Source organism: Saccostrea cucullata, unplaced genomic scaffold (genome assembly GCF_032062105.1).
Source record: "Saccostrea cucullata isolate Sc308-1 unplaced genomic scaffold, CSIRO_AGI_Scuc_v1 ctg1701, whole genome shotgun sequence".
In the NCBI taxonomy this organism is placed as follows: Eukaryota; Metazoa; Mollusca; class Bivalvia; order Ostreida; family Ostreidae; genus Saccostrea; species Saccostrea cuccullata.
In genome coordinates this window covers 226344-251834 of record NW_026925207.1, presented here as the reverse complement: position 1 = coordinate 251834, position 25491 = coordinate 226344, and the positions used below count along the sequence as shown (strand labels likewise).

The 25491-nt window shown below is 31.5% G+C and overlaps 1 protein-coding gene across 10 annotated transcripts in view; it reads left to right on the top strand.

The window, feature by feature from the left end:
• Positions 1–13220: 13220 nt before the first annotated feature.
• Positions 13221–25491, top strand: part of LOC134268369 (uncharacterized) — a 96828-nt gene continuing 84557 nt past the window's right edge. For 8 of the 10 annotated variants that reach the window (XM_062750619.1, XM_062750618.1, XM_062750615.1 and 5 more), the window contains exons 1-2: positions 13221–13510; positions 13683–13737. In XM_062750619.1, coding sequence (XP_062606603.1) covers positions 13684–13737 — 54 coding nt within the window. In that variant the 5' untranslated portion in view covers positions 13221–13510; position 13683. Of the gene's footprint in view, positions 13511–13682; positions 13738–19074; positions 19390–20406; positions 20424–25491 lie in introns of those variants that run through there. The other 2 variants (XM_062750616.1, XM_062750617.1) reach the window with 2 other exon arrangements.

Sequence of the window (25491 nt, the reverse complement as noted above, 5' to 3'; positions counted from 1 at the left end):
AAACGTAGAAATCTGTACTGCTATTTTATTGTCTATGCATACTGAATTTTTAGAACAATCAGAATGCTGAATATACTTAATACTGTAGTACAGGGTCATTTTCGCCCCACTTTTTTTAGTCCTTAAAATCTTGCAAAAAATTTTGCCTGGTTTTAAATCGCCCAATTAAATTTTTATTTAAGAATTTTACTTTAGAATGTTTAAATTCTAAACACATGAGGTTTAATATTCAACACTTCTAAACAAAAATGTTTAAAAATTAAACACTGTTAAACTTTGTAAACTTCGAGTTTACTAGATAAACACCGTGAGTGTTTAAATTTTAAACATTTAATGTTTAAATTAGAAACGTGTTCAATCTAAACACTTAAACATGTTTATGAGAGCATTAAATTCAATTTTAAGTCCGTCGTCATCAATCTGGTTAAACCGGAAATAGCAAAAATGGCTTTTTTGCATCAATTTATATAGATTTGTAGGATTTAAACCATTTTGGATGTTTTAATTCATTTCTTAAAGTGTGAAAGCTACTTTCCGACAAACAGGACGGAAGAACTACTAGTTGAAGCAACGAGCTTTCTTCTATTTGAAAAGACCAATTGGTTTGCGGTTGATTTTTGACGCCTGCGTCAATATACATTTCTTGTTCATATTTAAAATGAAATGTCAGTTCGTGCGTAATTAAGTTATTTAAAATGATTATTAAAGAACAGATAATAATCACTTAAATATGTTTATAAGTCAATTTTTAAACACTTCAACGTGTTTATTTTACAAACAAATAAATACCCAAACGTGTTTATAAGTTTTCAACATTTTATTTAAAACAAATATAAATCAATACACAACACACGGTGGTTGATAATGAATATGTTGTACATGAAGCTTTTTTTAAATTAATGAATGATTTAATGGTGATCGAGGGTTCAAACTTTATAAACAACTGAAACATTGAACAATATATTTACCAACACATGGATACATTAACCAATTTTAGTTGAAAAATGAATTCTCAAAACAAACTAGCATGAACATGTTAAACCTGCATGATAAACTAAACTCCAATAAATTAGTGTCAGAGGGGGGGGGGGGGGGCTTTGAATTATGAAAAAAAAAAACATTTATTTATCAGGTAATAAAATGAAATGCTTTTCATCAGTAAAATTTGAAACATGATCTTAAAAAAGGCTTGATCGACCTTTATATTTTTTCAAATTAAACAAACAAAATCATGAATAAATACATGTATGATGGAATAAAAAAATGAAAATAATATTCGTTGTCAGGGTACGGGATGTATAATATGTACATGTATTACACAAATAAATCTAGTTGTAAATGTTACAAGTTTATACTTAGATAGATATTCAGAGTTTTTATAAATTGAAGAAATTTTCCAGTTTTTAAATGTAAAGCACTAATTTTTGCTACAAAACAAGAGCTGCCGGGGTAACAATCACTGAATATCCATATCATATTCTAACCGAGTTAAACAGTCTAGTTCCTCTGGTTGAGGGTTAAATGCAGGTGCTTAATCTACCGATGATGATCTCCAGTTTTCCATTCTCCCAAATTATATTCACCACAAGTAGTCCAAATTCCTTCATATTCTGAAATTTGGATGAAAAAGTATTTACTATGCAAATTCAGATATTCATCTATAAAAGAATACATTGAGATCGAAAAAAAAAATATTGTTATTCTTCACGCCAATTTTAATTATATTACACATACTGAGAGGCAAGTTTGGGATAAAAATCTGCAATTCAAATATCTTTACATCATACATGTATACATTTTACATCATACATGTACATTTTTAAAAGTTCATATACCTGTAGGAACAGCCCAACAGCAAACATAAAGAGAAAAGGGGAGGGGGGGGGGGCTACCTTGTCCATCATGCATTTTCCATCATGTATACATATCGCACTCTCTCAAAAAAGTAAAGTCTCCTTCAAGAATACATATATGTGCAGAGACTGGAGATGAAGTTATTGTTGGTACATGCGCTAGCTGCAGATCTGTAGCTTTATTGTTTTATGTATTAATTATGGTCAAAGGCAAATACATAAAACCATAAAGGTACAGATCTGCAGCTAGTGTATGCACAAGTATCATAACCTATAGAACACTGGTGTTTAATTTGCAATTTCTATATAAATTCCATGTGTTTAATGTATAAATAAATGTGGTCAAGAAATGAACACTTGCGTTATACACCAGTGATTAAAATATTGATACAATAATAGAAATATCATAATATTTATTTCTATTTCCTCTGTACAGTTAATGAAAATTTTGAAATTTTGACACAAAATTACAACTAATTAATGTTGATTGTGAATGTGTTTCATCGTTATTCATATTTTTTTCTGTGTCGATAAATATCTATCATTATGTGCGGAATTACTTCATAAATTAAGACATTGTAAAAATGACAAATTCATACAGTAAATACTAAGAAGCAACACCTAATTCATTTTTTGATTTGATGCATAAAAACATTACGTGGTTAAGACGATTAAACACTCTACTTATTGAACACCAGTTTAAATAACAGTGTTTATATATAAAACGCTAGTATTTTGTATTTAAACACACTATAATATTGTAAAACACGACTGTTTAAAAATTAAACACAAGTTAAACATCATTTTTTACAGTGTATACAGTATAACATGTACTACAAAATGCGGAATAGCATAGATATATTCATTTACAGCAACCTTGAGTGATGTAACCACCCCACCCCCACTCCCTACTTCCCGAGTAATTATGAGTGTCCATAATATATGAACTTAATTGATTTTCATGAACAATATTGATAAAAAGCATTCTTACTGTTCATACAAGTATACTAAAATTGAGAAGATGTTTGAATTTCTAATGGACATTATATTTGTAGTTTGTGAAGGTAATATCTTCCAACAATCTGTCATAATCTAAATGGGTACCATTCGTGTCTTCTTATAAGTAGGCATCTCTGTGTGCATATGAAGAAACATTCAAAAAAATTCTACGAAGAAAGAAGTTGTTTTTAAATTAGGCATCAGACGATAGCGCTTCATGAAAAATATGCCTATGTGCAAGTATGTGTTTTTCACACTCAAATAATTCACACTAAACATAAAACATTCCTTATATTTACATTTTACATGTTTGTATCACCGAGCAAAATTATCATTTTTGAATTAAAATAACTTTTAATATATTTTATACTAAATTCGGACGTTTATCTGTGAAATTCTTGATTTTTTTTAATACAAATGTATGTGCTTATCTGTAGTAAATTGTGTCTTATTTATCTCATTCCCTTTGAAATAGGATTAAGACTTTCCAATTGACAATCTGTGACTCTGTCAAAATAATTGTTGCTCATAAGGTGTTAATGCCTTGGGATTCGTAAATCCTTTACCAATTCCTTTATTTGTACAATTTCTTTATAACCTCTCTTATGTCCATTTTATCAAAGAAACACACTTGTCGATCAATTAACTCAACTAGTGTTGAAAGTCAATTATTGTTGACTTTTAATCTTACAAATATCTATGTCCATTTTAATCTCTTCAGTTTGGAGGCCAGACGCTCTACCGGCCACATCCAACTCGATTAAGTCTAATAATATATTGTTCAAATTCATGTTTCTTATGTACCATCTTCTTTAATAAATTCGGATACCTGGTTTACCAATTCTTGGACTTAATATATCGGAAGACCATAAGGAATACGGCACCTTTACCCTTTACGTTTTATTAAGGCCCACAGCGCCACTACCTTGTTATACCCGCCAACATTCCTTCTTCCCCGTTTACTCAAAACAACGGATATAGTCCAGGAATTTAATTTACAACTTATGACCAAAAATTTAATTGGTTATATTTGGAAGCAACTAAAATATAATTATACATAATATTTAAATTTCTCGCTGCCATATATTGTTGCATTTTACTAACGTCGGTGCAGCCTCCGTGTGAGGTTTCGTTAACGTACGTTTCTCCGTGTATATTTCTACGCGTGAGAAGTATACACGAAAATCGTTTTCAAATCAATTTTACTGTTGACTTACTAGAAAAGCACTGCAAATGTAAATATTTAAAAACAAAATGTGAATTTCCATTTCTTTTAGTGTCTTCATGACTTTACAAATCGAATAGCTTGGTATCATATAGCTTGGTTGTTAGATTATTATTAGCGTCTTTTTAAGTAAAATATCCAATTATGAAACAGAAGTGTCAGAATCTGTGGTATCTTTTATCTCAAGCTCACCAGGATTTAACGTATCGACGTAGGAATGGAAATTACCATTGTTAATTGACAACACGTAGTCGATATATCTAAATGTCGATTTGAAGGCCACAACAAGTGTTTTCTTCTTTTAACAAATAAGATTTTGCATAAACCTGCTTCATATGAATATATTGATAAGTCTGCTAAAACGGTACCCATGGGACTCCCAATAGATTGTTGGAATACCTGGTCTCCATAAACCACATTGATATTCTCAATCAGAAACTCAAGCATCTCCTTGATGTCAACTTCAGAGTACCTATGTGTGCAATAAGAATGTGTTTTAACAAAATAATTTTGCATGACCAATGACCAGGTAATTAAATTTACAAGTTCCATTTTTATTGAAGAGGCAGCTGTCAATGATATCGAGAAGACTGGATTTTAATTTGTCGCGGGTGTAAATGTTGTGTATAAGGTTGAAAACTCGTACGTTTTTAGGCTGTTTTTTTTTGTTGTAATTTTTGTAAAATCTTGGGAATTCAAATTGTCTAAAAGTTCTTACGATTTTCTTGTATCCCCGTCTAATTCACACCACTTCTTGAGTATATAGTAGCACAATACTCTTGAAGTTTTTCCTTCACTACTGTCAAAATTTTAATGATGAGTAACGAAAGAGGCTTGGTTGAAATTTACTGGATCCCACAATTATCTTTGTTTGAGAGAATTCTAATAAAGTTTTGGAATCCAATATATACGATATATAAGGTAGTTAATATTCATTTTGGCTTTGTGGAATATAAAAAAAATAATCAAAACTTTCACGTGATTTTGAAGAATTTCTTCATTAGAAAGGGATGTATGAGTATAAGTAGGATTACCACTAGTAGATGAGCTCTACAAACGAAGTCAATGCTGCTACATGTACCTGCTTTGTCGGAAGGAATCAGTATGTACTGATCATGTATCTATCTCTAATTCTTTTTTTTTTCACTTCTGATTTATTGAACACAGAAGGATAGATGGTTTTCATATTGCTTCTCAATATCAGTCTCAGATACGTGACTTTAACATGGATCTGAAACATTTAATCCATTCTGATAAGGTGTCAACGTCTTCTTTTTCATAACTGGCCCATTATCCGGCGTAATTTTCAACAGGCTCCATAATATTTATGCAATTTCGACGCCAGTTGAAGGGTCGGGTTCCCTATATATAGGACCTTTTAAAATATGTGATCTGAGGTCCTCATTATAAACAATCAGTCACATTATCCAGCGATGGCGTACACGATTAGAAATCGATGTGGGGTTTTATGAAATTGCGTGGAATATATCTTTCAAAGGATTAATTGATGTATGGCCGAACATCGTCCGTTGAATCTGTATGAGGTGGTCGGGGGGTTGAGTGGTGGGCAACAGATGTCGGCCGATCATCGGTCAATGTTCGATCAAACATTGACCCATAGTCAACCGAAGTACAAACCATCTTCACCAATGAATAAGCGATGTAATCTGCATCGGCCGATTACCCTGGAACATCGTTTCATGATTATAAATGCATCGCTGGGCCTTTGACGGCTTTCACCATTTTTATTAAAAACGGATATGGTATATCCCTATGGATAATGTGTCTGATACTTTAAGGACTACTAAGCCGATGTGGTCCGATGTTGAGGCATCGCTCACATTTGACAATCATAAAACAGTATTCATTGTCGGATCCATAGGGGAGGTTCCCGGGGTTCGAACCCCCCCCCCCCCCCTTTATTTTTAGAGAGAGAGAAATCTGTAACAAAGATTTAAGAATAAGTCGAATAATTTGGAAAAAATGAAAATTCTCTCTCCTTTCTGTCGCTAGATCTTTAGATTTTCGCGTATTGGTTTTCTTCGTGTACCCTGTTAACCCCGGCTAAGGGCTCCAACTACTCGATCAAATGTAAAATATGCAAAAGAAATTCGGGCGAACTTTAGATATACTGCGCATTTTTGGGCCATCTTCACAAGTAATAACTTTTAGAAGCATGCACAAAATATTTTAAACCACGAATAGAAAGATTTAAAATGTTCCCGTAGTATACAGATTGTGGGAGCTCCCGTTTTCTATGAATATTTTTTTGTTGTAGTTTTAATTAATATTTTAATATTTTTGATTTGGAAGCTCCCTCCACAGATTTTGTTGCCAGTTAACACACAGATTCAATCATTAATTGAAAGTATATAATGTACCTAATGGAAAAGTTACAGAGAGCCCGCTTTTCCCACAAAAAGGGATTTTAGAATGTGGTGCAAATTTTTTTGCTTGTCAGCTGTTTAGGGGGGGGGGCTTTTCTTATAAATGTAGCTTCGGACTTGAAGTGCTAGGGCACCGACCTGGAACCCCCCTTTTCAAAAATGGCTGGATACGCCTCTGGCATTGATTGCCTTAACACTCTTAAACAGTTCATTCATTAGTATTTTGTATCGTTTTACTATATAACTCACCTGAGTCTGTAATTTTTTCCATTTTCCTCGAACCAATCATTCTTCGTAGAGAAAATTTCAAGAAATAGCCATGGTTTTGGCTATATTGTGATCTAAACATATACTGTTTATATTTTAGTGAATTTTATTTGTATTTACATTGTATATAATGTTGCCATATATAAAAATTCTGAAATTGACTTAAAAATTAGTATATGAGTGTAATATATAAAGAAAGAAAGTGGCATCAACTTTCCGGTACATTCCGTTAGGTTTCAGGCAGAAAAATCCCCCCCCCCAAAAAAAAAATGTTTGAGCAATGTTCGGTGAGAATATAATATCCACACCCGTTTTCCACCGCAGATTTTAGATTTGTGTTTGGAATTCTTTTGAATTCACCAAGATTTCTTAATAGCATTGTGGTCGATGTATGTTGTTTTAATCACAAATAATTTAATTGAAAATCAATATCTTTCTGCAACTATTTAAGAAAAGACAATATTAAAGTCTTAAACGTCAAAATTACCTTTTGAGAAACCCTCTGAGAAAAACTAATTGTTTGATCTTAGCACATGAAATTTTTTATACCATTTTTTAAAATCCTGTAATTGTAAATATTTGAGTAAAAAATCAAAATATGTGCTTTTTCATACTTATACTTATTTTATACTTATTCAATTTACATTGTACTCATACAAATATAATTGATGTTTTTAAATTCTCATTTATTTTGACAAAGTTTTTTTGTTGTATCGCTTGTCCTTAAGACTTTTCTGATTTATAATTTCTCTTCTCTAACTTTTTACGTCAAAATAACTGGAAATACCAATGCATAGAACATGCAGAACAGTCATTTGACATATGAGTTGGATGTATTTTTTAAGCTTTTAAATATGTATTGCAAAAATATAAGAAAACAATGAGTACCTATAAGAAAAGTTATATTTCTATATTATATAACGGTAACATTAGGGCATATCTTAAATCTTAAATCTTAAAGCATAGCTTAAATACGACGAAATTCTCTAGAACAAGAAGAATGCTCATGTATATCTATTGAGCAATAATGGACATCTATTTGTGCCAACAGCTACTAAGACATGGTGGTTCAGTTATAGGGTCTCTGTCCATGGACCAGTCTCTACGTTCCGTAAATGATTTGAACCTGCGATAAAAGAAGGCTATGTTTTTACACACAAAAAAAAATGCGGCCAAGAAAATTAATTTTTTTTAAAAATTCAGTCCTTAAACGTGAGAAATACAGTACCAAATGGGCAATGCTGATCGATTCACTTCACTTCTTTATATGAACGTTTATATATACATAGAGCACATGTTGTAACTACTGAGTTATATTTTGTATTTGCTAAGTAAACAATGTCTTTGTATCAACAATAGCATTTGCAAAAAGTGGACTATAATTGAGATTGCTGAAAAAATGTTGTTTTTTTCATCAATTTCTTCGTGAACAGTTTGTCTCGTTTTAGAAATTGTCGTATGTAAAGCATGTTCTTGTGTATTTAATCAACTGGGAGACATACTCCATATATGCAGGATATTATGGTTTCAAAACGCAAGTCAGAAATCAACTTTAAATGTGATGTATTTTCTCAAAAGGTCATTGTGTCAAGCCAAGAACCTGCTGAAATATTTCTTAAAAAGATACTGTAAATAGCATCAACTTTTTTGTCAATAGTTCGACATAAGACTAGGATTGACAAGGTCCACTTTCATTAGCTGCAGATCTGTAGTGTAAAGGATTTATATATTAGTCTTTGACCACAAGGTGACATATCCCGTAATACAAAAATGTACAATTTACGGCGCACTGTTCGGGAAAAAATCTCCTCTTTCCTGCACCCTCCTTTCATTCAATTAAGTACCTTTCCTTACACAGATTTAGATGAGTTATTTAACCAATCTGAATATTTTATGCACCTCCCTATACCTTTCGTACTTGTCTCTACAGATCAATAAACTCACTTGTTTAAATATTTGATTTTTGTCTGATGACAGCAAATTCAAAACAAGTGAGTTTATTGATAGACAACTTTAGAGGAATTTAAGGTAAGGAGGTTAAATATTCAAGTTGATATAAAATGAGTCTTGAATTAGGGAGTGAAAAGTACCTTGTAACTGATTGACCAATGTTGGAAAAAAGAGAAATTCTCCAATCCCGTGCGCAGAAATCTTCATTATTTCATTACAGAATCTGTATAGTGCCATGGTCAAAGACAGACTTATATACTGGTATAGAACCATGCATAACACTACAGTACTGCAGCTACACATTCATAAGAGTTTGGATAGAAGTAAGGTTTTTAAAGTATATCTGAATTCAAAAGAGAAGTTAGTCAATGCAAAAAAGGTTGATTTTAAAGATAAGAAAAACACCAATTTTGACACAAAAATCATTCCCAGGGTGAAAATTAAAGTGGAAATGCCTGAGGGGCTCAGGAAACAAAATTTTAAACAAAGACACAGTCACACCCTCTCTCACACACATACTCTCTCTCCTTCACACACACACACACACCCTCATTTTTCGACGACCATTTTCATTTAAGATAAAAATGGAAATTTCAAAACTCGAACTGGACTTCTACGTACAAGACATTATACAATAAATGCCGTTTTGAATTCAATGCTATGATTAATCCATATGTAGTATATTCTAGCATTGGTAAATTTTGTTCTCATCTTAATCATATTTAATAATGATTACCTTAGATCACTTATTTTAAAAGGTCCTAAATATAGGGAACCCCAATCCTTCAACGGGCGTCAGAATTTCATAGATACTATATGGATTACGTTGAAGATTACGCCGGGCGATGGGTCAGCTATGAAGAAGAAGACGTTGACACTTTGTCAGAATGTATGAAATGTATCAGATTCATGTTAAAATGGTGTAATTAAAGACTGAGAGACAATATGAAAATCATCTAACCTGTATACAATAATGCTGAAGTGAACAAAAAAAATGAGATAGACTACATGATCAGTACGTACTGGTCCCTGCTGACAAAGCAGATAACAACATTGTCTTTGTTTGCAAAGCTCATTATATGAATTATACTTTAGAAGAACTTGGTTTTAATTCTACATGTGGTAATTCAACACATATTCATAGTATATACATTTCCAAGGAAGAAAATTATTGAAAATCATATGTCAGTTTTGAATATATTTGATATCCCAAGGAGAACCAAAATGAATTTGAACTACCACATATATATTTATAAACATGTATATTGAATTCCAACACTTCAAAAGAATCCTTACAAATAAAGATACAAAGCAGGTTCGAATTATAAATGTTCCACCAAGCCTCTTTCTTTATCCCTCACTAAGTTGTTAACAGTGGTGAAGGAGAAACTTCAAGTGTATTGTGCTACAATATATTCAAGAAGTGGTGAAAACCATACGTTTTTCATACTAATTGTTCATATTAATTATTCGTCTAATATTTATTTAACGAATAAATGACGGATTTTCCTGTTAGTTTCCGTTCAGGAAGAGTACACGGCGGGTGGTACTAATGCTCGAGAAATAATGTGTATGCAGTTCTGTTTGTTTTATAACATGTATACTTGTACTTGATTTTGCCCGGTCATCTTTTACATTCTGATAAGTAAAGTCCTAGACATGTGCATATAATGCAAAGAAAATAATTTTCAAAAATGTTTTTTTTTCAATATACATGTATTATCAACTTAGTGCACATATTCCGTACGATTAAACAGTTCCTGGAACCGTCGACAGCTCGGCACGGTGGTTAGGGCGTCCTCTCTAGGGTCGCAGAGTAAGGAGTTAATTCATATGTCGCGGGTTTGAATCCCATTGTGGGACGTGGAGATTAGGCCTTCGCATGAGACCGTATAAACCGAGGTCCCGTGTTGCAATTAAAGTGTTGGCACAAAAAAATTCTTCACTGCCCAATGGCCCTTGGTGCCGAGCATAGGACAAAAGCAGATTTCCTTCGTCAAATGATGACCTGCATATAGGGAAAAATTCTTGAGAGGGACGTTACACCACATACCAACAAACAAACAAAAACGTGGAACCAGTTTATGAATGTTATAATTTATGCAGAGCTTGGTCTATCTACGTTTTATATGAAATAGTTTTTCCACAAGATACCCTGGATTAATGGATACCATTTTCAAACATGATTTTTCTACTGGTTTGGTTGCACGCATCCATATTGCCTCAGTACCATGCCTTCCACTCAAGGCTGTTGTTTCCATATGTCCATAATTTTTTTTAATATATAGAATGTGGTTGAAAAAAAGTTGATGTAATTCAGAGAGGAAAGGCTGAAAATGATCAATAAAATTTCACATATTACCCATAGTGAAAAGCAAAAGATGAAACTAGATAAAGGTCATCTGAATTAAATAATGATTTACTACTTTTGATAGAAATATTGCTGTCGTCAAAACGGATTTAGGATTTATTTTCTATGGGGTGGAAGCACCCATGTCAAAATGAAAACCAAAAAATTTCTTTACAAGCAAAAAAAGGAAAAATGTAAACTCATTTTCACACGGAAAAAATGGGAATTTAAGGGGAGGGAGTAAGGGGGTGGAGGTTGTTGTTTACTTTTGAAGAGGATGGGGTGGGTGTGGCGGGCGAAGTGCCTTGTATTGCGACAAATAAGAAGGGAAAAATTCAATCTTCAATAAATTATATCTAAATTTTATTTGATATTTTATCTTATAATAAATTATTTTTACTGTCAAATCTCTAAAATTTACAAAAATCATTTTCTCACACTTAAGCAAAAAATTTCAATATGAGTGTGTCTTCGCTCAATATTTTTAAAAGATGGTCATAAAAGTTTGAATAAAATGTATAATTTTTGAAACACACAAATTAGTGTGCAAAAATATCAACTTTCATCACAGACTCTGTTGACGATAATCATGTCAGTGGGTAGCCTGAAAGTATAAATAACCTAACCGAGTAGGCAAATTTTCTGTCATATTTTGGCGGAGTATCTTTTTATCATTAGCATTATTTTTTAAAATTAATGTTATTCGCATGCGCGGATCTAAAAGGGGGTATTCGATAAGGGAGGGTGGTCCCATCAAGCATAGAAGTGTACCTTTAAGGTATAGTGGGTCTTCGCTCCATGATTTTGTGTAATCCAAATAGTGACCATTGGCTTTTAAATTCAAATTTTAATAAAAAATAATAACCGCCCCACCCACCAAAAAATTAATATAACCAGTTTTAGTTCAAATATTGAATATAGAACCATATTGCAATGACCATAACTGGTGTACATTAGGAAATATTGTTTTTTAGTGAGAAAAAAGTTTTTTCAACAGTGACATTCACAAACTCACTGAATTTCGGTTGTAGACATTTTGTTTTTGTTAAGAGTTGGGCATGGTTATCGGCCTGGATAGCTCATGATCAGTTGGTAGAGAACCTGACTAGTGATGAAAGGGCCCCGAATTCGATTCCTGGTCCAGCCATAAATTTTCTCCTTTCTTGTTACAGATTTGGTGCCTTTGACCAATCCTGGATTTGCAGGTGAAAGTCCTTCCAGGGGCAATAAGAACTTGGGTTGTGTCTTCGAGGACGAAGGTGATTTAAGGAGGAAGAAATATAATGGTTTGGATGGTGGATATCGGCCTGGATAGCCTAGTTGGAAAAGCGTCTAACTTAAGATTCAGGGTTACTAGGTTCGATTCCCAGTCAAGCAATACATTTTCTACATTCATGTTACACTGTTGCAAAAATTTTAGTTTAAGTCAATTCAACCCCCTCAAGAATTGAAACATTATAGTGTATGATCATTGATTGTGATTTACAATATATGCGACATATTCACACAGTTTCTTTTCATGATTCTTCTTTTATACATGCAAATGTAGTTGCAATCTTGATTGTCATGAGTGGTTCTATTACATGGAGAGAAAATTCGAGCTAAGCACGTGTCTCTATAAATGTTTCTGGTATTTTTAATTTTTTTTTCATAAAAGAGGTAATTTATATAAAATGTAAAGATAATGAACAGTAATCAAGGGGGAGTATGTGCTATTAAAGAGTTAGAATCATACAAGTCATGATTCAAGTTAGATCTTGTTAATTGGACAAAATATAGTGTTCAAGGAAAATATTATTCTTTCTGTCTAGGCTTCTTTTCCTATGTTTCGTCCAAAACTTCAACACTGTTTATATAGTATTAATTAGCAAAGTTTGATATTTTGTGATCATTTACTATCTTCACTGGAATGTAAAAACATTATAACTATTTACAACTGTAAAACATTGTTAACTGCTTGAAAGTAAGTGGGTGAATATGTTTATTTTAATATTTAAATGAGAGAGAGAGAGAGAGAGAGATTTTAAATATCTGTTGTATTTTGCTGTTTAACATATGCATCCATTACTTAATTTTCGTTTCACAGCAAATGTTCATTAGAAACACAGCTATCAAACAACTGGATATTTTAACTTTTAAAAAACCCTTTATGAGCCCCTTTCACCTCGTCTGATTCAAAGCTGTGAAACTGACACAAATTCTTTCGAACGAGTTTGTCGTTTGAGATAGTCTTGCTGAATTTTGTCGCTGCCTCAGACTTGATACTAATTGTTTACAAACAATTTTTCCAGTCTTATTTTCTTCGATATTCAAATTTATTTAAAATCAATTTTTTTCATTAGTTTACATACTTTTTAATTTGCGCATGCTTTTTATTTTAAATTGTAACTTTTTTCCGAAAATTATCTGTGCGTTGTTATTTGCTTGTTAAAGTGTTTTTTTAGGAGACTGACTTTCACCTGGACTTTTTCTACATAAGGTACAGTTGTTATTATTTTTCATATTTACATTCGGAACATTTATAGTTTGCTTTTCCTGTAACATTGTGATTCCAACAAGATGTTATAATTATAAAGTTTACTAAGGATTTTTTCTGTTCTATTTTCCTCTAAATTTGTTATTGTTGACGTATTTAATTTCTGATTTTAAAGGATGGCAGCGGAGAACTCCAAACGCTTCAATTTCAGACATGAGGAAAATTCACGCGTAAGTACACGTAGATTTATTAAGAATCAATTGTGTCCTCGACTAATTGTTGTACAAAAGAAAAAAACCAAAACAGCTTCGAATGCTGAAATAATTGGGGGGTATACAAAAAATTCTGAAAAAAATATCAGGCGCGGATCCAGGATTTGGAGTTAGGGGGGGCGCCAAAATTAGGCAAAAAACAGGGCAAAGCCCTGGTGGGGGCCCACAAGCTTCTAGAGATTTTGAAGGGTTAAAATGAGGTCTGCCCTGGTGGGGGTCCAAATAATTTTGAAGGGTATACATAAATATTTGATTTACTGAAAAAAATATGATATACCAATACTAAAGCACTTGTACTACATAATGCATGTGAATATAACAGGGTATTTAGTTACATTAGAAATATTTGTTTTACATTTATAATGAAAATAACATAGCTTTTCAACTATTTATTTTACAACAAAAGAAACAGGGCTACACTTTCTTCAATTTTTCAGTGCACTTATAACTTAGTTCTAAACAACACGTGTAATCAGATTATTCCTTGGTTAGTTCAAGTATACTTTTCAAGACGTGCATATATATCCATGTTTATATTCTGTCCAGTGTATGGAATGGTATACTAGTATTAAAAAAAATGAAAAATGTCGTACCTATTGCAATAGTTCTAATTTTTTTTATAACACAAACTCTATGATGTACTTAAACATATTTTTTTTAAATAATCTAACAAGGATTGGGTATCAGGTACATGTAATTGATGTAAAGCATTTATTTTGTAATCCTCCCCTTGTATATATACAGATATCAAACCCCCTAATTATTTACAAAGTTCCAGCCAAAAATCCTACAAAAAGATGTTGATTACTTTTATTACTAAATCTATTAGTTTGGTATGTTTCCTTTTGTAATCATAATTAATTCCATCCAAATGGCATCTTTTCCTATAACTGAAAAACTGTTTTATATGCATACACTTTTTACATGCATACATTTGTGTGAACTTCATTTACTTACACCTTTACTTCGTGTATTTACCTTTCTTAATTAAAAAATGCAGGAGTGTAGAATTTGGTATACACTTGGTGTACTTTTTCTAGCCTACATCGAAAAAATTGAAAATTGAATAAATGATTCTATGTTATATGAAAAATAAGAGATAAGATTAAAGTGGTCTTTTGTATGTAAATGATGATATTGAACTTATTTTGATATTATTTAAACAACCCTTTGTGTATTTAAGTTTTTTCTTCATTAAAAAAAAACTAGAGGTACTGTGAGCGATGAGCTCACTGAATGATATCCCCGCCTCCCATATAGTTATAATGACAAAGTCCATGTTTTGCTGTGGCCGGGAAACCCAAAATATGTGTTAGATCAAAAAGTAAAATAGGAGGTGCACTATGGCAATATGTAATAAAGATTCTGTGAAAGTTTCATCAAATTTTATACAGTGGTATGAGACGAGTTGCGGATAAGAGATTGGTACCCCAAAGCGTAACAGACGGACGGAATTAACGATTACTATATACCCTCCCGCTTTTCAAGCGGGGGGGGGGGGTCACAGACTTACACCGGTGCACAGTTAACCATTTTAAGCACTCCCATTATATATATACCTCATGTACCATTAATTTTGTTTTTGGACAATAAATTGATTGACTGATTGCATGATCTGAATTGTAAAGCATCGCCATCACCCTGTAGCTTAATGTATTTGCAGAATATGCTTCATTCAGGGAAAAATCATCCATCAAACTTTTCTACATTATGATCTACATGTGTTGCTGACAATAGCAAACCTGACTATTTGTTGCAAAGAAAAATAGCAAACCTGACTATCTGTTGTAAAGAAAAACGCTTAAGTATTCATTTAGAATCTGAAATATGATTGTTATATTCGCTATCAAGTACTTTTCGCGTGTGTATCTCTTCAAAAAAAAAAAGGGGGGCACTGTTAAACTAAAGAATAAATTTACGGCTAGAACAAGCCTTATCAATCTACTGTATAATTAAATCGGTTGATATTATTTTTATTAGAAAGCATTTTTTGTATCTAATAAAATAGCACATAACAACATATATAACTTTGAAACGTAATTTTATTCGATTAATTCCATTACAGTGATTGTTATTGTAGGTTAATTGAAGAATTTGTCAAATTGTATTTTAATGAATTTACTTTTTATAATATGAAAAGATCCACTCCTATAGCTTTTAGGTTTCGTCAATTACCTCAAAATTACGAGGGTTTATAGTGCTTTCAAGCTAGATAGATTCAAGAACTCAAGTCTTAAAAAATATGTCAATCATTTGGTAATAAGAAACAGCTGGAAGCCATTTTCAAGCAGTGCCGACCGCGAAAACAACCGATTTCTCCTGGCTCAAGGATGATTATACTCACACTCAACTGTATTGTTAGATCGAACAGGAAGTGGATCTAAAATTTTAGAGCTCTTATATCAAATTCTTTTTTGTTGTTAGAAGGAATAAGTTACTTACATGTAACTAATTTTTGCCAATAGGATCATTTCTCTTTTTCATTTGTTTCAGAAAAAGGTTAAAGAAAAAAGTTTTGTATGTTGTAAACAATTTCAAGTGAGGTATCGAATATATCCCCCCTTTCCACTTTTCCTTTGAAATATATGATAAACAAGCGTAAAAAACTATAATTTGAGATTTAAATTTAAAGATTTCCTCAATAATCCCAGTATCGAATTAAGGGGGGAGGCTATTCGATCAGAGGTACATGTACCTGTGATTTCAAGATAGATTGTTCAAAATAAGTCGGTTTTTACTTTTTTATTCATTTATTATTTAGGGGAGGGGGTGGGAGAATAGACTTGTACATAAAAATAATAATAATAAAAATAAACAACAACAACAAAACAACAACAACAAAAAAAAACAACAACAACAACAACAAAAGAACAAATAATTTAAGTAACATTTGATGATTTAAAATATCTTTAATTATTTTTTTTATACATTTACTAATATTCCTATAAAATGAATGAATATACGAGTATGTGGTCCCTTTTAAAAAAAAAAAAATATATAACAGTTTTTAAAAAGATTTGATATGCTTTATTTTATCAAATGTATATGTACTAATTAATGAGTAATAATTTTTTTTTTTTAGAACGCAGTGATAATTGTTTTTCAATCTAGACAACTTATCTACGATCTAACCGGACAAACCTCGTGTAGGAGAAATAGGTCATTTTATCCTTTTTAGCTAACTGAGCTCGAGCTTTTCTGACAATGAAGTTGTTTAAATCATAACCCCCGTGGTAGGGTGGGCCTCAATAAGAAATCCAAGTTTTATATAGAAATATAAAGGAAAAAACTAAAAATCTTTTTCTCATGAACTATGCCAGAAAAGTTAAAACTTATGCGAGAGCATCCTTGGACAGTGTATATTCTAAATTGTTCAAATCATGACCCCCGGGGGTAGCGCGAGACCAAATTCCCTAAGTTTTACATAGAAATCTATAGGAAAAAACTTAATTCAGAAATCTTCTCAAGAACCACTGTGCCAGAAAAGTTAAAACTTATGCGAGAGCATCCTTGGACAGTGTAGATTCTAAATTGTTCAAATCATGACCCCCGGGGGTAGGGCGGGGCCACAATAGGTAATCCAAGTTTTACATAGAAATCTATAGGTAAAAACTAAAAATCTTCTTCTCAAGAACCACTGGGCCTGAAAAGCTGAAACTAATGTGGAAGCATCCTTGAGAAGTGTATACCTTTAATTGATCAAATCATGGCCCCCAGGGGAAGAGCGGGACCAAATAGGGAATCCCAAGTTCTACAAAGAAATCTATGTAGGAAAAAAATCTGTTTCTGAAGAAACACTGGTCCTGGAAAGCTGAAACTTATGTGGAAGCATCCTTGGGTGGCGTAGATTCTTAATTATTAAATCATTGCCCGCAGGGGTAGGGCGGGGCCACAATAGGGAATCCAAGTTTTACATAGAAATATAAAGGATCAAAACTTTAGAAGTCTTCTTCTCAAGAAGATACAATGTATGTATGATATGTATTTCATTACATATATACTTTAACTAGTGGTCTTTCAATGGATTTATTAATTGCCCCTTTGCTTGGTACATGAACTTTAAGAAGGGTTTGTCACTTACTATTTTCGATTAGTACATGTAAGTCTAATTATGAATAAGTGATGTAAATAGTATAGAAAAGAAGTAGAGTGAAATTCGTAATAAAAGGGGGTCTACTTAGAGGTGAAAAAATGTTTTTTTGTTAAATAATTACAAATTTTGATTTGTCTCAGAGCAGATGCTGCGAGGTGTATTATACATCAGGAAAAATCAGTTTTAAGATATTAGGTCATCTCTTTTTTTTCTCTTAGCTCCACATCAGCTCACATTTCTTTGCAAACACACGTGTGAAATATCATGTTAATCCCACGTTTCAAACGAGCACTGCACTAAAGGTCATAAATCTTTGGACAGCATTGATAAGTTTTAGGGATTGCGAAAGAGGCATATCAGGGGGTTTCGACTACCTAAATTATTGTGTGGAAAATGTTCTGAGAGAAGATAGTATACATTTACTAAATGAACTCTCTGTACATGTATGAGTTCATATAAGATCCCTGTAACCTTTTCTTTAGATCAAAGTCCATTAGATCGCTTTCCTTCATCCTATATATTTGTCTGATAATCAGGATTACGCGGATTAATAACAGTTGAACATTTTGGTTCAACAATATTTTCTCCCTTAAGAATTTTGGAAGATGTTTTTTTTTTAAATTGATGAAAGTACTACAGTATATAAAAGACTAAATTTGACTGTATAGACATGCTGAACAAAATTTGAATCGAAACAATAAGACGCAAAATAACTGATTTGAAACACGGATAGCGCTTATTTTTCTCGAATAAATCTCTCTCACTCTTTTTTTTTTGTTTCTTTTATTTTTTTCTTGCTTTTTTTTGAGGGGGGGGGGGTTATGTGTACGCACTTGCATACTTGCGTATAGGCAGCTACGCGCCTGCATGGTACTTAAATCAGAAAATGTTTAGGATTCTTTCTTTGAAATATCATTACATATTTAGTTTTGAGTAAAGGATCTACATCTACATTATACAGCGTTCCATCAAACATGATGATTATACGCTGGCCCTGCGCAAACGGACCTCTAAAATTAAATCAAAAAGTATGAGAGAAAATAAAGTTTAAAAACTAAATGCCATGAAAAATTTAAATTAAATAAGTGCTTTAGGAAACAATTTACATTGTGCATAAAAAAGTGTATATCTATATATATTTACAATGTACTCTAGCTGATTTCAGCTGATTTTAGTTCATCACTTAACAGCATACAGTTCTTAAATTCAAGATCAATGATTGTATTGACTACATTGGGAGTATGTGACTTAAAAATTTATGTTGCACTTAAATTATAGTATTTAAAAAAAATATATCAATGCTGATCAAGTAAAAACTACAACAAGTGTTTCGCTTCCTGTCGACGACAATACACTGTATATTGCATCGGGTTCGAAGTTCTATTTTACTGAGAATGTTGCCGCAAAATTGCATATAAGAGCTTGAAAGTAAAATTTTACATGTACTTTACCTGACCTCTAACGCACAAGAAAACTGCTGTCATGGCAATGGAGATGCTGCCTTGTGAGATACGGAGGTATGGATTGATTGATTGTATGTTGTTTAACGTCACTCGAGAGAATTTTCCACTTTATAAAAAGTTTAAAATATTATAAATGTAGCAATTCCAACATTTAAAAATTTTTTTTAAAATATACTTAGATATTGTGACATTCAATTTTTGATATACCAAGAAATTCTGAGCAGTTGTATTGCAGAAGATTATAAACCAAATCGGAATAATTTTTGGGTTTAAATTGTCTCCAAAATAAATTTTTATATTTATTAAATAATACAGAAAAGTAAAGTAAATATTGATGCCAAAAATAATTTTCCAAAAGGAAACTTTTCTTTTCCTGACAACGTCTGTGACCTATAAGAAAAAATTGACTTTGTTGATTTTTTTACTACGAAAAGTATTTCTTCTTTTATTTTCCTCGATTGAAATTATGCAAAATATATATAACTGTTGATATAAGGTTTTTACTTTATGATTTTTTTTTTCTGAAAATTAAAAAAAAAAACGTTTTTTAAGAAATTCTTCCTTCCATTTCAAAATTTGCATTTCAAATTTCATTAAATTTATATAATAAATTGTTCTAGTAAATCTATGACAATTAAAAAACAATTTATTCAATGTTGGCAATTTCTTTTTAAATACAAATAATGAAAATTTTAATGGTTTACCAAATATCCACCAAAAAATTATTATTATGGGAATAAGAATATTATTCATTTAAAAGTATGATTTAAGTTACAAATATATAGAATATCAAGTCAGTAGATTAAAAAAAGATTTACAAAAATTTTCACATTTATAGAACGTGTAATTTTCACATCAACTTTGTAAATATTCCTTCTAATTTTTAGTCGGCGGGCAACTTCGAGCAAGCAGAAAAACATGTGGAAAAAAATATTTTCTTGTGTCGTACATGTTAGACATGTATTTTTAAAATATATTTACATTTAAGAAACCTCTCTACACTGCACACTAAAGAGTTCTGATTCTTAGGTATTTTTCTGCAGTTAGAAAAAAACTGTGTCATGGCAATGCCCTTGTGAGATACGGAGGTATGAACTTATGTTGTTTATTCTAAAAAATAAAATTTACACAAATTTTTGATTTCTGACAGTTAAGTGCAATTTGTAATCAATTCAAGTATTCTTAACATTTTAAAAGGCCAGAATAAATAAACTGAACATGTTATTTACATGTATTTTCTCTACTGAAGTAATATATAACAGCGATATAAGGTTTGAATATTTTACTAAAAAAAAATTGTTGTTCTTTGCAAAAATTTCATTAAATTTATAGGAAATCTGAGCTTTTGGCAGTTTCTTTTATACAAATAATGAAAATACCAATGATGACTCCATACATTGAAAATCTAGTATAGATAAAAACAATTTATTTTTCTTTTTTCATTTGCAATTAATTTTTTTCAATGTCCAAAAAATATTGAGAACTGGTGTAGAGAGGGTCCTTAATGTAATTACATATACAGTAAAACTATTACAGAATAATTTCACCAAATACCTTTAGAAAATTATTTTTACTTGTAAAGGCATTGTCACATACCAGATAAAGGTCTGTCATGCAAAACACGAAGTGTGCGTATATGCAAATGCACGGACACACTCAACACAGTAAAAGACCACTACCGCTGATGAGTGAGTTGTCGTTCGTTTCCTCCCCCTAACGGTAAGTTGAAATGCTAATGAATGGAGACGCCTCCACTTAATTGTTTTACTTGCCGGTGGAGAGCTGCAAATTTTTTGTCGTATGCTCGGCATTTACTGCCATTGAGCTGTGAGGAACAACACCTACCACATGGATTTATCAGATCCAGCACAATCTCGAGATCAAGCTATAGACCTATAGCTTTATTAGGCTATTTAAACTATCTATTTGCAGTTTTTCGAAAAATAAGAAATAAACAAACAGTCACAGGTAGTTGAAGATATATACAGTGTATGTAAAAAATACAATCTATAAATCATAGAGAGTTCTAATATTGTAGTTACAGTTTTCACGAAAACTTTCAAAATAACTGGCCAGTCGAACCAGTGAACTTGCTAAATGTACTGGCCCACCAAAATTTTTACTGGTCCCTTAATCAAGTTAATGAAAAAATAAAATAAATACTGTACATTTTTATAACTTAAGTTAATACATGTTTACGCACTTAAACTTTTGAAATGCTGCCATTTTTAATCCTTTGTCGCATTTCGGTAAGTTGTTTGTTGGAAATTCGCACATTTTACGTACTAATAATGACAAATAAGAAAAAAAAATCCTGGTGGAGTACATTGCTAAACAATTAGAACCAGCCTAATTAATTTTTGAGAGAACCTAATCCTAAAATGTTACATTTTTTATGATGTATTTAACTTATAGCAGGCTCTTATTAAATTTTCATTGAAAACTGTCATATTTTAGAGCTGATAAAATATTCTAAACTTCCCTTTTTTGACAGTCAAATTCTTAAAGTTCAATTCTTTGCAATACAATTGTACCTTTGGTATAAAATTGTTCGAATCATTCGATTGTCACTAGTGACTAATGTAAACATGCAATGTCATATGCCCCAGTAATCTCATGAGATTTAGAGCTTTTTTACAATTAACTACCTCGCAAAAGAGCAGAAGAAAGTTGAGTAACTGTGTACCTACTTGCGATATTAATATGTATTTGGTAAATGATTTTTACATGAATTGTATTTGATCAGAAGAGTTCAGTTTAATATTACCACTGCATCCAGTGGAATTTCACCCTTGCAAGTTGCGCTTCTTTTCGTTTTGTGAATGGTACACTAGTGTGCTTTGTTATAATAACAGTATGGTATGATTTATGAATGGTAGGTTTTGTTTGTGCACACAGTTTGTTTTGTTTTGTAAGCTTGGGCATTATGATATTAGATTCGATCACATACTGACTTCTTGTCATATCCCAATGAAATTCTTAAAAAATGATATTTTATTTCTTAAATGCATCATGCTTATATATTCTTATTTTATATTTACATTACAAAAACAAAATGTACTATTTATAGACTTTAGGCCACACCAATTTAATTTCTTGTTCTTTGGACATTTGATGAAAAAAGCAAGAGTGGGCAAGTGGTTAAATAATGATATTATTACTTTTTTGAAGGCAAAATTTTCAGGCGGGGCATGCAAAAAATTTGAGCGGACAATTATATTTTTAATTTTGATTTTCAGATGACCTTAAGAGCTTATCAAAATTCACTGTAATGCCTCGTCTCTGTCCGGACCAGTGAGTAAACAATTTTTCAAAATGCTACTTACCTACAGTTTTGGTCTAATTTCAATATAACTTGGCACACAAGTAGACTTAAGATACATAATTCTGTGTATTTGTTTTTGCATTTCGATGAACGGTGTTGCCGTGGTTACTAAAAATAGAAATATCTGTGAAATTCTTTCAAAATGCTATTTTCCTACAGTTTTGGTCTGATTTCAGTTAATTGGCACACAAGTAGACTCACTTTATACATAATTCTGTATTCGGTTTTTGAGAAGTATGAACGGTGTTGCCGTGGTTACTAAAAATAGAAATTTCTGTAAAAGCTGTTTCAGAATGCTCTCTTCCTCCTAAGTTTTGATACAATAACTTGACCTACTTTTGACATTTTATGCACACAAGTGACTACTACACTAAGATACATAATTCTGTATATCGGATTTTGATTTTGATGAATGATGTTGCCGTGGTTACTAAAAATAGAAATATCTGTGAAATTGTTTCAAAATGATACATTGACATTTTTGTAGATTTTATAATGGTACACAAGTAGACTAATAAGAAATAAAAAGACTTTGGATGGATTATTATTTAATGCTGTTTATAAAGTTTTAAATCCAGCTGCTTAATACTTTCTCTTCCTTTGCTATAAGTTCAAACCAGTACCTTCAATCCTAAAATGTTACATTTTTTCTGATTTGCATTTAACTTGATAGCAGGCTCTTATCCCAAATTTCATTCGAAAACCGTTCGTTCATTCGTTAGAGCGTGATTCAAATTCAGCGTGCGTTCACCGTTCGCTTTCCGTTCACAGTTTTGCGTTCACCGTTTACCGTGCGCTCGCGTTCACCGTTCACAAAACGTTCATACAATTGTACTTTTGGTATAGTTTGCGTTCACCTTGCGTTCACCGTTCACTTATTGTTAAACATTTATTGTCATATGGAACTCCGAAGTGAAAGGACTTATCTTTTTGATGGTAAGGATTTTTTTTTAATTAAATAACTGAGATATCGTATTTAAAGAATAATTATTTCAATGCAAAAAGTATCTACGATATATATATATATTTCTATTATTATAACTTAGCTGTTACTTTATCCATTTTTTCATGGAAAAAATACATTTGAACATACATGTAAGTAGTTCAGCTAAAATATTAAATTTAAATAAGGGCAATGTCCCTAAACAAATTCTTAAAGCGCGGCATTTCGTTATAATATAAAAGACGACAAAAAATCGTTTTAGATGAATAATAATGTGCTTTGTTATAATAATATACAAAAAAATATGTTTAACAAGTTTTTAAAGAAAAAATAAACACAAACATTAGTTATATATATGTAGAATTATGCATAGTACTACAGATATTCAGTTAATTTAAATATTTGTAGAGCGATATTAAATTGTTAGTGTGATTCTAAATTTTAAAAAGACAAACTGTTTAAAATTTAATACAATAGAATTTTTGGTTATATATTCACGTATTTAAATTGTATCATTACAAAAAAAAAATTCCTTCAAGTAACTAAATATACGTTTGCCATTCAGTATGCTTAACAGCACCCCCACCCATTTAATTTTCTTCAAATTCTTAGTTTTATTTTCAAATATATTAATTAATATTCAATGTGTATTGTACATGTAACACAGAAAAAATTACTCTTTATACAAACACCAAAACAGTCATTATATACATACATGTGCCGACAGTGGCATTTTGATTTGGCAGGGAATGTTTTAAATTCATTTTCAAACTTAATCCTTCCAGGTATATACATGTATTTCAATTATTTATTCATTTTTTCCGTAGAAAAGCGAAAATCAAATTTAAAAATGATGTCCAAACAACAAAATGTTAAAACTTCTTGGGAATACGTAAACTCTTTGACTTCAAAATGCTACTTCTCCTACAGTTGTGTCTAATTTCAATATAACTTGGCACACAAGTGCACTTGGAGTGAATCTTTGAACTAAGAAAAAAAATTCTGTGTCAAATGGTTTTTGATAAAAAAAAAATGATTACTTTGTTGCCGTGGAATATTAAAAAAGAAATATATGTGAAATTCTTTCAAAATCTCTCTCTCTCTCTCTCTCTCTCTCTCTCTCTCTCTCTCTCTCTCTCTCTCTCTCTCAAGTTTCTACTCCACATTTGATACATAATTCTGTAATCGGTTTTTGATTTCGATTTATTGTTGCCGTTTACTAAAAATTCTAAATTTTACAAAAATTGTTTCAGAATGCTACTCCTCCTACAGTTTTGGTCTGATTTCAGTATAACTTGGCACACAAGAAGACTACACTAAAGTACATAATTCTGTGTAACGATTTTTGATTTAAAACTGGTGTTGCTGTGGTTACTAAAAAATAGAAATTTCTGTGAAATATATAAAATTACTCCTCCTATTTTTTTTCTGATTTCAGTATAAGTTGGCAAACAAGTAGACTATACACTAAGATACATAATTCTGTGTATTGGTTTTTGATTTCGATGAGCGGTGTTGCCGTGGTTACTAATAATAGTTATTTCTGTGTTATTCTTTAATAATGCTACTCCTCCTACAGTTTTCTCTCTGATTACAGTATAACTTGGCACACAAGAATAGAGATTTACACTATTAGATAAATAATTTTATTTTTTATACGGATTTTGATTTTGATGAATGATGTTGCCGTGGTTACTAAAAATAGAAATATCTGTGAAATTGTTTCAAAATGCTACTCCTCCTACAGTTTTTGTCTGATTTCAGTTGTTTACACATATTTTAGACTACACAAGAATATAAAGAGAATTTATCAACGAAAAAATCATTATTCTATTTAATGCTGTTTATAAAGTTTTCAACCGTCCCAGCTGCTTAAGTACTTTCACAC